The sequence below is a fragment of the Papilio xuthus genome, unplaced genomic scaffold, assembly GCF_000836235.2.
Source record: "Papilio xuthus unplaced genomic scaffold, Pxut_1.1 DF827597.1, whole genome shotgun sequence".
In the NCBI taxonomy this organism is placed as follows: domain Eukaryota; kingdom Metazoa; phylum Arthropoda; class Insecta; order Lepidoptera; family Papilionidae; genus Papilio; species Papilio xuthus.
The window spans coordinates 1359989-1372404 of record NW_013531052.1 but is presented as its reverse complement, the minus strand read 5'-3'; the positions used below and the strand labels follow the sequence as shown (position 1 = coordinate 1372404).

The 12416-nt window shown below is 36.9% G+C and overlaps 3 protein-coding genes across 3 annotated transcripts; 2 read left to right on the top strand and 1 right to left on the bottom strand.

Annotated features, from left to right (window-relative positions):
• The first annotated feature begins 1597 nt into the window (after positions 1 to 1597).
• Positions 1598 to 2605, top strand: LOC106118154 (mitochondrial import inner membrane translocase subunit Tim21). The gene is made up of 3 exons (XM_013312714.1): positions 1598 to 2027; positions 2095 to 2277; positions 2392 to 2605. The coding sequence occupies exons 1-3, from the start codon at positions 1605 to 1607 to the stop codon at positions 2542 to 2544; spliced, it is 759 nt and encodes a 252-aa protein (XP_013168168.1). The 5' UTR covers positions 1598 to 1604; the 3' UTR covers positions 2545 to 2605.
• Positions 2606 to 2670: 65 nt separating this feature from the next.
• LOC106118405 (transmembrane protein 231) lies at positions 2671 to 5040 on the bottom strand. The gene is made up of 5 exons (XM_013313073.1): positions 4758 to 5040; positions 4106 to 4272; positions 3904 to 4032; positions 3422 to 3647; positions 2671 to 3352 (listed from the first exon to the last, which is right to left on the bottom strand). The coding sequence occupies exons 1-5, from the start codon at positions 4894 to 4896 to the stop codon at positions 3096 to 3098; spliced, it is 918 nt and encodes a 305-aa protein (XP_013168527.1). The 5' UTR covers positions 4897 to 5040; the 3' UTR covers positions 2671 to 3095.
• A 1081-nt stretch (positions 5041 to 6121) lies between these two features.
• Positions 6122 to 10379, top strand: LOC106118404 (hemocyte protein-glutamine gamma-glutamyltransferase). Its single transcript, XM_013313072.1, has 10 exons — positions 6122 to 6145; positions 6216 to 6835; positions 6929 to 7782; positions 7863 to 8058; positions 8130 to 8318; positions 8420 to 8639; positions 8800 to 9064; positions 9143 to 9427; positions 9506 to 9631; positions 9759 to 10379. Exons 2-10 carry the CDS (start codon positions 6223 to 6225, stop codon positions 9909 to 9911), a joined length of 2901 nt encoding a protein of 966 aa, XP_013168526.1. The 5' UTR covers positions 6122 to 6145; positions 6216 to 6222; the 3' UTR covers positions 9912 to 10379.
• The last annotated feature ends 2037 nt before the right edge of the window (positions 10380 to 12416 follow it).

Here is a 12416-nt window from a genome sequence, read left to right as displayed (position 1 = left end):
TCTAAGGGTCTAAGGGTCTAAGGGTCTAAGGGTCTAAGGGTCTAAGGGTCTAAGGGTCTAAGGGTCTAAGGGTCTAAGGGTCTAAGGGTCTAAGGGTCTAAGGGTCTAAGGGTCGAAGGGTCGAAGGGGCGAAGGGTCGAAGGGTTTTTTTTGTGTTTGTTTAGGGATGATCGATCCGTTCGGCCTCAATTTTTTTTGAACTAAGTTATAAAAAATAGACAGAGATTGTATACAATTTTCTTACAAGTAATTTTAATTTCAACACAGGTACTTTACCCCAAAATGATGCCTCCTAAGCTCATTATTTTTCTTGTTAAGGAATCTATAGGTTACACATCTATGGAGAATAGTTATAACAAAAGAGTTAATATGCGGAATCTTTAGGTTCTTGATAATTTTATGAATTTATTTGAGAAGTAAAACTTAAATATTGTATTCTATTTTTACATTACATTATATTTAACATGACTTTTACATTTGCAATGTTTTGATAGGAAAAGTTTGGATTAGGGGACTATTTGGAGCGTCGGCAGTGCAATTGGCGCTTGACCCCATCATATTTTACATATCCAGGTACGATCTCCGCTGTATAGTAATGCGTTCTTCGAATTTCTTGATAACATCCATCCGACATTCTTAATTACAAATTGCATACAACTGCATAGATATTCAAAGATATGTGTGAAGTCAACCAACCCTCACTGGCTCTGCGTTGTTAAATAAGACCTAGTCGCATTCCTGAGGGTAGGCTCCGAGCTCCTCAGTGAAGTATAGTGTGTCCGTATAGTGAGCTTGATGATGACGATTTCTTTTGCTTCAATGCATATTGTCTTGTTAGCAATTTTCTAAATATTTTACCAACAGATAGGAGCTAATCTCTTTCCAGTGTTATTCTATTTCTCCCGACGAGAGTGACACTACTACTCCAGTTCTATCAGAAAATATGACCTATCAAATAAACAAACTGGAAAAAATAAGCATTTATCAAAGTTGGGGTATTTTGTAGGTGAACTAAACAATAATGGTATTATTACGAAAGCAGTGAGCATTATGTTGCGTTCATAAAATATGTTCGCTTTATTCAGAAGATTAAATTAAAGTTGCAATTAACGAAATGTTTTATTTTTCCTAAATTGTTTTCCCTCGAATAATACTTTCAAACGTCAAAGAGGAAACTGACAGATTGATTTTTTTAGGTTGGTAGCAACGTAGACTTGTTCATAATATTGCTAGCATTGAAAAAGACAATTTTTATTCTCCGTTTGTGTATCTAATTAGTCAAGAGTCCCGTCTCTTATTTTATATACTCTTTGAAGATTTGCTGAAGTGCGAGCTGCCAACATTTTCACATAAAGATGACAATGACAAGACATTACCACATTGCCAATTAATAGAATATTATTCCTCTAAAATTGATCGCATACCGCATAGGTAAAGTTTTGATGTTGGAAAATATTACCGCCAGAATTATTAAAGTTTTAGCATATCTAATAAATAAATCTTCAATTATTATAACTGAAAAAATGACTGCCTTCAACAAAAGTAGACCAGTAAAAAATGCTTTATTGTCTAATCTATGTTAACAGATGATTTTGACATGTTAAATGTGTATAACTTTGAGTTGTCAAATTGAAGTTATTTTCGGAAAATTCCGAATTTTATTTTATAACGTTAAGTTTAATTGTAATATGTCTATTTTATCTAAGATTTACCCAGTTCTACGAGTTTCCAAGTGTATAGAAATAATTCCTGCGTCAGTTAATCTTTCGAATTCTAATTATGTTCGTTGTTATTCAACTGATAAAGGTAGCGGTTTAACCAAAAGCCAAGAAAGAGCTGATGTTTCCACAGATGTTCGACCTCTAGGTGAAAAGATAAAAGAAACTACAAAAACTGTTTCATACACGGGTGTTATTTTAGCTGGTGTCGGCGTAACTGGCGTTATATTCTATTATGTATTTCGTGAGCTATTTTCCAGCAATAGTCCTAACAGTATATATTCAGTAGCTCTCGAAAAGTGTAAGAATGTAGGTATACAGTACAAAGACGTTATTCTTAACAAAATTCAATATGTAAATAAACCCAAATTTACAGGACCCTAGAATTGAAGATGCACTAGGTGCTCCTATTAAAGGTTATGGCGAGGAAACAACAAGAAGACGGCGTACACATGTTAGCCATGCTGTTTACGAAAAGGATGGGGTTAAGCATATGAGGATGAGGTTTTATATTAAAGGCATTAGGAGCAAAGGCATTGTTGAATTAGATATGAAACAGGTAATGAAACTATACACCTTGAAAAAGGACAATTGGAACTTCACTGTTCAATTGACACTTTCATTCATTTTTCTTACTGTATTATTATTATTACTGTAAGTTAACTTGTTTCAGAATGAATATGGGAACTACATGTGTCGCTATCTATTGGTACAATTAGATGACTTCACTGGAAGAACATTTATTGTAGAAGATAACAGAGCTGAATTAGACCACCAAAAATCAGATTACGGAAGCCAACTGCCCACCCTTACATTGACACAGTAACTGTGTTCTTTTTAAAGTTAATTGTAAATAGAGATGTAGATTAAAACACTTCAAGTTTAAATTTTCTTTTATTACACTTAAAAAAATTAAATATTTGTCATAATAATATCTACTGTTAGGAAGAAACTCTGGCACTGTTCCGGTGTATCGGCACAACACTAATCTTATTAAAATATCAAAGCTTATGTCCCCTCACTAATTGATCAGACAATTGACTTGGTAACAAAAGTACACCATTCGCTTCAAATGATTTTTAACTAATATTGTCTAAAACTACTTAAGTGAAATACTAATAATACCTGGAACCTCTTAAACTTAATTTAAATTATAATTCTATTTTTAAAATAACTTTTAAAGGAATGGACATCAAGCCTGCATTACTTCATCACATGATAAAGAAAATCAACATATTCCTTACCACTGTGATTTATTAATATTAAAATAACTTGTCGGATAATACAGTGGCACTGAACATGTTAACTTGGCCATCATTTTGTGTACAGAATTATGTCATGACTATACATAGCTCATTATTATACTAATCAATCTTCTTATCTCACCTTCCATGGCACAACTTCCCAAGCCATTAACAAACGTTTGTAGAATACAAACTTCTTTATTTCATTGAATAACCAGTAAAATATTACCACAAGCGAAAGATATTGTGGCCAAGCCCATTTGAATTCTTGCATTATACTTGGTTGATATCTAATGTGCATCTCCGGCACTTCTAAGTGGATATTTATATTTAAAACTTCAGTGTTGCCAGTGTGACTGATGGAGAATAGTTTTTTTACCTGTGTTGTTGCTAGAAAAAATATATTTTTTAAATCATTTTCTTGAAACAATCATTTTATTTATTTCAGTTGTTAGTTACCTGTTCTTTTGAAGTATTTTTGCAATATGTGCTGTATAAAATCTCCTTGCTTATAAGGAATATTAAATAATGAGATATTATATCTTGTATCTATAACATTTTTTAAGCATGGTAAATGTGACTTTTGATAAAATTTTAGGTCTCCATTGTAGTGGAATCTAGATGGTGGAATTACAAATTGGCTATTTATTGTCGCTAGTGCTTGCATGTGCATTTCACAGTTTGTCTAAAATAATACAATTCATGATTAAAGGTTACTACTGAACATGTACATTGAATAAATAAAATGTGAATCATGAGAATTTAAGGAAATAAAATGTTCCTTTTTACCTTAGAGTACCAAAGCCCCTGTAGTTTATAAATAGCAATTGCTTAAAATTAGAAAAACAACTAATTTTACCTGTCTTCTTAATTTAAATATAATAAGGTAATTCTTAATTTAAATATAATATACATAAGGTTGTGAAATCAAGTGTATTTACCTGTAACTGTAAATCTATTCCTAAAATTAAAACAATTGATGTAATTGCATGTTTTGGTGGCACATTAAAGGCAAACTGAAAATGTAGCATGTCAGATCTACCATCAGCATTATAATCGTACTCTTGGATCTGTAAGGGAATAATTATATGACTCAAGTTACGCTTTATACGAAAAAAAAAACTATTAAATAAATAAATATACTTGAGTTTCTGCACAGTTTTCATCATTCAATTTATCCAGTTTTAAGTTCGTGGCATCACCACAAATAATGGATTCACTAGGATCCAGTGTTGTGACTACCAATAAGTATTCATATGTAGGACGTACAACTGGCTGTTCATAAAAACTGTGTGACTTGAGCCAAAACCCTGAAAAAGAACTCTTTTAAAACATCCTTTAAAAATCTCCAGGTTAAATATTGCTATTTGTTTTTCACAGGATCTTAAATATGCTACAGTCCAAATCCGTAGAAGTGAACCGAAACCGTAACCAAGTGAAGTCTTACAAAAAAACAAATTGAAATGCAATGGAGGCCTGTAAAATCAAAGGCAGCTAAACGTCTTAATTTCATGTTCTATAAAGAGAACTATGGCGCCATCTACTTTAGTTAGTTGGACACGCTTGAGTGTTTTCAGTTTACTAACAAATGCGGCTAAATCCCGTGCATAGCTAATCCAAAAATTGATACAGCTACATGTCAACCAGCATATGATCTGAACAAAGTTATGGATTTTTGTAGCTGAATATTAGGCAACTTAAGATTAAGCTGCCATTAATTTTGTAGACTTCAATTATCATAATAACTACATACATTTTAAGTATACATTAATAAAATATTTAAAGAATTTATTACCTCTACTCCTATAAGCCACAATAAACGGTAAAATTATATTCAAAGCCGTAATAATTAATGTAAATAAAGTTGCTTTTGATAGAAAATAACTTTTGTATTTTATCTCAACACTGTGACTATATAAATTACAAAGTCCCATTGTTTTAACGCTGAAGTCAGACTTTGGAACACGTTTTATATATTTATAAGACGACTGTTTTGGTACTTTTTCACTTTAGGTTACATTTGAACTTTTATTCTCAATGCTTGACTCTGCAATGCCGATTTGTTTATTGTCATTTTTTGTTGCTTAGCAACATAATTTTCCTACTGTAGTATTGTTGTTAGTCTATTGTTTCATTTATATAATATTTTGTTACGTCATTACCAATCGTTTGCAATTTAATATTTTAATAAGAACAAAACCCACGTTTTTATAATTAATGTTACAAATAAATATATTTTTAAATATTAACTTTATTAAGTTTAGATTTTATAAAAACCTCACGGCAATGTAAAAAGATAACAAAAAAATAGCAAAATGAAGTGCTAGTTTTTTTATACATTTGATTTAAGTTTTTAATAAAGTAAATTATGGGAGTGACCATCTGTATTTTACTTTATAATACATTCTTACGTGTAATAATTTTGGACCGAGCAGTAAATAACTGTTTCACAGTTTCAATACTAATATTGAAAGTTGTGATGTGATAGTTTTCAAGGTGTATATCGACATGCTTAATTACCTACTATTTTATGAAGTTGGAGTGACTGTAATCGTCTTCTAATTGTAAAAATGAAGATACTTCCATACAACTTTTCATCCCCCCATTCAACCCTTTTTTCTCATTAATAAGTAAAAGTTGCCTATGCCTATGTCCTTCCTTAGACTCGAAATTATCTGTTTACCAAACTTCATTTAAATCGGTTTTAGTTTTTGCTTGAAAGTAAGATAGTTAGACAAAGTTACTTTCGCATTTATAATAACAGTAAGGTTAAAAAGTAAGGAAGTAAGGATTGTTAAAAACTAACAATTAAAAAAGGTTTAGATAGATTATTAGGGGTTGGCTGTAAGATTTTACATATCTTTGCCTAAAATTGTGTAACAATATAAAACAACACTACTAAAATGGACGAAAAAGAGTTTTAATTATTTTTTACGTTCTATTCATCGTCGCGGTTAAGTTACTGTTAGCAGTTTACAATATGTGAGACAATGGCACGTTCCCCGACGTCTCCAAGTCAGCGAGCAAGCACAATGACGCCCCGAAACCAGCGAGTGTGGCGCCCGGCGTGACACCTGACACCGCATCTGACAACAATCTCTCTCCTGCAGGAACACTATATAAACATTGAGAGAAATAAGGACCATCATTCGCTCTGGTGTCATCGGCATAGAGCAAACTGTGGTATTTAATTATCTACTTAGTAAAATTTAATTAATTTTGTGTAATTTCTAATTTGTCTACGGGTTTGCAGATCCAGTATGGACAGAATGTCATCAAGCATGACGTCAAGTATGACCGGGATGGGGCTCGGAGGCATCACGGGATTGACCTCCGGGATGAGTACTTTGAGCTGTGTTAGAGAACAGCAAATAACGATTGGTGGGATGCCGTCTAATTATGTTCCGGGACTATCGGCGTCCTACAATATCTCGAGCTTCTGCCACCGGCCGGGACTTACGCGCCGCTGTGCCATGCAGCGGCCAGGACCGTCAGCCCAGCATCGACCGGGGCGCTCTCACAGCACCGGAGCATTGCACCGCATGAAGCATTCATCACGCAACAGCCCAAACACCCAGTACACTCATAATCTTATCTGCAAGTTGGCCGATCAAAATGAACGTCGGCGTCGCCACGACACTATGGAGTTGATACCGCAAAGTTACTATTCCCAGCAGCCACTTAAAGTGGAGTTAACTGAGTTCTACTCTCGAGACAATGCGAAGGATCATCATACGGAGCAGTACGAGCTCGTGAACGACAACATATTGCCGAATCCTGTGTTGCGCAGGGGACAGAACTTTTTCTTTGCAGTTCGCTTCGATAGGACGTACGACAAGCAGCAAGATGTAATCCGTATCGTATTTTGCTTCGGTAAGATTTTATAAGATAGATTGCAATAATGAGTAGTAATAGATACGCACGTTTTGAACATACAATAATATGTAAATTAAAATAATTTTCCAGGGCCGAAGCCAAGCGTTACGAAAGGGACACGAGTAGTCTTGTCTGTGAACTTGAACACACAGCAAGGGGTCTTTCAACATTCCCGTGATATGATGGGGTTAGGAATGGCACGGATGCAAGAAGCTACCACGACCATTGCACCTATAGGGACCATGGGAACTATAGGCACGATGACGACGGTGAGCACGATAGGCACCATGGGCCCTATGAGCGGCATGCGTGAAACCACTACGTACGGTGTGCGACGCAGCTCTTTTGGGAACGAAACGATGCCTCTGCAGCACAGTCCGCTTAGCCCACCCGGACCCATGGACCGACCGCCAATCGAGCGGTACAGCGCTACGGCGCAGCACTCCTCATTCGGCCGCAGTTACGGCTCACGGCATGGATCCCGCCATGGCTCCTCGCAAAATCTTACCTCGATGACCCACGAAATGGATAAATGGGACGTAAGCGTCCAACGCCAAGATGGCAATACTATAACATTTCAAGTGCACGTCCCGGCTACCGCTCCCGTGGGGGTGTGGAACTGCTGGGTGCAAACGAACCGTACCGGCCAGCGCGACAATCGTCACGATTACAAATGCGATGAGGATATCTACGTTTTGTTCAATCCCTGGTGTCGCGAGGACTCTGTGTACATGGACAATGACGCTTTCAGAAAAGAGTACGTGCTCAATGAGCAGGGTAAGATTTGGTGCGGTACATGGCGCCAGCCCAAGGGACGTAAATGGATCTACGGTCAATTCGATGACGTGGTGCTGCCGGCGTGCATGTACCTCTTGGAACGTAGTGGTCTCGAGCATTCGGAGCGCGGTAATCCAGTTCGAGTTTGTCGCGCTATTTCATCGATTGTAAGTTAGGAGTCGATCAATATCTTTTTTTTTCATAGGCGCTTACTACGCTTTATATATATTTATATTTTTTTGCACAGATTAATGCTAATGCAGACGATGACGGTCTCATGGTCGGTCGATATGACGGGGAATATAAAGATGGAGTATCGCCTCATGCTTGGACTGGTTCGGTAGCCATCTTGGAACGTTACCTGACTGACGGCGGTCGCCCTGTGGAATACGGTCAATGTTGGGTATTCTCCGGATTGGTCGTAACAATTTGTCGAGCTCTAGGTAATTAAGTTTTACCTTTTACGTTGGCTTTGGTATTTTAACTCATTGCTAAACGTTTCATCTTATTCCAGGAATACCTTGTCGCTCCGTAACAAACTACGTATCGGCGCACGATACAAACCGCACGTTTACCGTCGACAAATACTTCGACCGAGACGGAAATGAGGTGCCCAACGGCCCCGACGAGGATTGTTTTGACTCTTGCTGGAACTTCCATGTTTGGAATGACGTTTGGATGCAGAGGCCGGATTTGCCGCAAGGTAAAAATAATAATTATTTGTATAGTACGGTTACACGATATTGGCTTTTGCGATACTTACTTATATCATTTATATACTTTGATCATTGCTATAAACTTCAGGATATAGTGGATGGCAAATTATTGATGCAACGCCTCAAGAGGAGGCTGAAGCAGTGTACCATTGTGGCCCCGCCAGTGTAGAGGCCGTGCGCCGCGGGGAGGTGGGTTTCCAGTATGACACGCCGTTCATGTATGGCCAGCTCAATTCCGAGCTCTGTCACTTCCAAGAAGAAGAGAATTCCGACTGGGGCTTCATTAGAATGGCGTCCAATCAATGCCAGTAAGTAAATTAGAATCAGCTATGAGCTGTGATTATTATTTCTTTAAAACATAAACAAGGAAAATTACGATTCCCAGGAAAACAAACAGATAGGTATATTTGGGTTTTCATATATTCACAATAAAATTAAGACGTAATAAAACCGTGGGCTTGTTTTCAGAGTGGGCCGCAAGATCCTAACCAAGAACCCGGGTCGTGATGACGATGAGGGCGAAAGCGACTTGCTGGAGATCACCCACGAGTATAAGAGCGTGGACAGCTCGGGCCCTGATCGTGGCACTGTGATCGCTTCGTGTCGCGGTTACCAACGTCTGCAGCAATACTACGAGTACCCTGATCGTAACTTTGATGACGTCTATTTCGATCTAATGGACATTGATGTAGTACCCTACGGTCAGCCATTTGATTGTACCATGAACATCCAGGTAAATGTTTTTTCAAAGCTATTATTCCTCATATTATGGGAAGGAAATTATGAAACTTACTATCTTGCTTCATTTTAGAACAAGTCACACGAAGACCGTACGATTTTATGTGTGCTGACTGCATCCGCGTGTTACTACACTGGTGCCATAGCGTCCAGGCTGCGTCGAGCTCAGGGTGAGTTTATTGTTCGCGCCGGACAGCGTGAGGTACTTAAGCTGCACGTCACTCCACAAGAGTACATGGACAAGCTGGTGGATCACTCGATGGTGAAGGTGCACGCTATGGCGTACGTCAAGCAGACACGCCAGGCTTGGTCTGACGAGGACGACTTCCCGCTCAATAAACCAAGGATGCAAGTGCAGGTACAATCATCAACATAAGAGGTTTATTCGTAATTCACAATAATCGAGGTGACATTGAAGCATCGATTTTGTACACAGGTGAGAAGTCAGCCTAGTGTGGGTCAGGAGTGTAGCGTGACCTTCAGCTTCCAGAATCCATTAACCGTGCATCTCACCGACTGCTACTTTACCGTTGAAGGACCGGGAATACAAAGACCGCGGCAGGTAAGGACAACAAATTTTCTTTCCCATTCGTCTTATTTATGCTGTTGTTTTAGCTCTTCTCCTTACTTCTATTTGCTTGTTTGTCGTCTTATTCACTGAAGAATATAATGATCATTTTCTTGGGCAGATTCGTTTCCGCGACGTGAAGCCAGGCGAGTTCGTGAACTTCCAGGACAAGATGACGCCGCGGCGTGCTGGCGAGAAGCACATCGTGGCGACATTCTCCTCGCGGCAGATGGACGAAATATTCGGGTGCGCGGCGGTGAGCGTCCGCGGCTAGCTAGTCCCCGGGCCCCGGGCGTCCCCGCGCCCCCGCCCGGCGCCCGCCCACGTCCCGCGCGCTGCCTCGCCATTATCCTCCCTGCAATTCGACCACTCCTACGTAACCTATCTGTTGCCCGAAAACCACTTGTACATTCAAGAGGAAGAATTCTTTATTATGAAATCATTATAATCCTGATTGTCTTTAAAATTCATTAGCGGCTGGCAAATACTATTTAGCTATACAAAGCAACGAATACACCTTCAAAAATATCGTACAATGGACTTATCAACGACGACGACTTGGCTTTTCTGAATGGATTGAGATTTACTTAGTTAAGTAATTTATATAAAAATAAAAAAAATAACAATCACTTTTTGCACGTGTGTTTTAAAACAATATTAGCGTTGTAAGGACTAAACCGCGGCTTTCCGTGCCATTTAATATTTTTTTTACATTTTTGAGGTCTTTTTTTACGACTATAGAGTTAAGGTATTTAATAAGTTTTATATTTTTTTTATTCCATTATTGTTGTTATGAAGTTATATAAAAGTGTGATGCACAGTGTTTGTGTGTTTTTGGGATCTCAAAAATAATAAAACATTGCATATGAAAAATTTGTATTATTTGACTCTATTTACCGAAGGATTGACATATCATTTTTATTTCCTCAGTGCGTAACAGTACATCCATTAATATTATATTGTATGTAACAACACTGGGGAAATTTACCTCAAAGATGGAGGCATTCTATCACGCCTCACTTTTGTGCTCTTAATTTTCCGTCTTAGTATAAGTATGTATACTAGACAGGTTTAAAATCAATTAATTATTATTCTTTTAATATTTATTAAAATATGTGTTTTATTTTATTTTGAATTAAATTAGCAGAGTTTTCGCACTCTCCAAGCTCGTCTAACATCGGGTAAAGTTCATTCACAACAGTCGAATGGTGAGAATCAAACCTAGGACCATGGACATTCGTATCCATAACCATTAGGATATTAAGGCTAGGCGCTTCTGATACACACGTGCTTATATACTGTTTTCACAATTATATTTTCATCTATTTATATTATTAAATGCAGAGTGTTTTGGCTCCTTAATATCCCGTTTTGCAATGAGATATGATTGATTCATCCTCATTTTGTGGTTTTTGTTAAACGGGTTTTTCGTACAGTGACGTATTTAAAATATCATTCATTGTTTAGGCTTATTTATTTACCAATATGCAATAACGCGAAGAATTCATTCTCCGTCATTTTCTGATAATTTTTCTGACACATTTTTGACCATGACATACTAACCTTAAAACGGGCTTGTTTAATGTGTGAATTAGTCCTTTTAGAAGACATTTTCAATGCACTGTAAACCATAATATGTAATTATTGTTGATACATAATTTCGAATTACTTTTCTATTTAAATCTGTAATGAAATAAAATGCTGTCCAAAACTTATACATATCCGTTTTTAGAAACTTTAAGGAAAAAGATGCAAGTTAATACTGGTCATGTTTTATAAAACAAGGTGCACGTGCCTTGGCCAACGTAAATTCGAAATATGCATCCGTGAAGGTTAAAGTAGTCGTGAGCTTTTCTTATAACATTAATCTGTAGACCATTCGAGTACTGGCATCTTATTAATAGACTCAAAACTGTTTTGCAATAAGATTAAAAAGTCTGGGTGAGAAAAAGTATTAAAAATAAAAAAGAAGTATTAAATTGTGTTCATATTTATCGATCTATAAATGTCACAATGTAAACGATTATTTCAAAGTAATTCATCATTGTCACTGAAGTCACTATTATGTTTCTAAGAATGTTACCTATCACGCAATTGTTTAATAACTCGTTGACGTTTAAACTAAAGTAAAAAATGTCGCCAAGTGGAAGACCTTCGTATCACGCAACCTCATGCAATTCACCATTGACACTAAACACTGATATCTATAAATATATTGATTTTATTTACTGACTGTTAATTATATCTCTAATATTAATACGTCTTTTTTTTCTGACAGGGTATTATAACTATAATATAATATTAATTCAAATTCTTTCCACCGCTATAAACTGCTACCGGCAGCGCCAAAATGGTGAAAATCAAATAGGCACAAAATACCACATCTTATAACCTGTCCATTTATAGAGGTTAGTGTCACTAAAAACGCAAACCTATGATTACGTGAAGTTACCGTACGAAATTGCATTTTACACGATACACGAGAGCCGTATTTGTGTGACAAGGAAAGATATTGTCTGTGGTTTCCAGTTTTCGACTACTAACTTCAGATAACAAGATTTGTGCCGTTTGTTGTACGAGTACTACGGATGATGTCACATATTGTATATTATCATAATCATTTCCTACGTAACAATGTTTTGTCAAGATGTTAATTTATAAGGTGTGATATGAAGGTTGTAGTGATTTAAATGTTTTATCAAGCGTCTAACCGCTATAGATGCTTCTATTTTTAGATGGTATTCGATTTAAGACGTAGTCTTATGGCGAAAAGGAATTA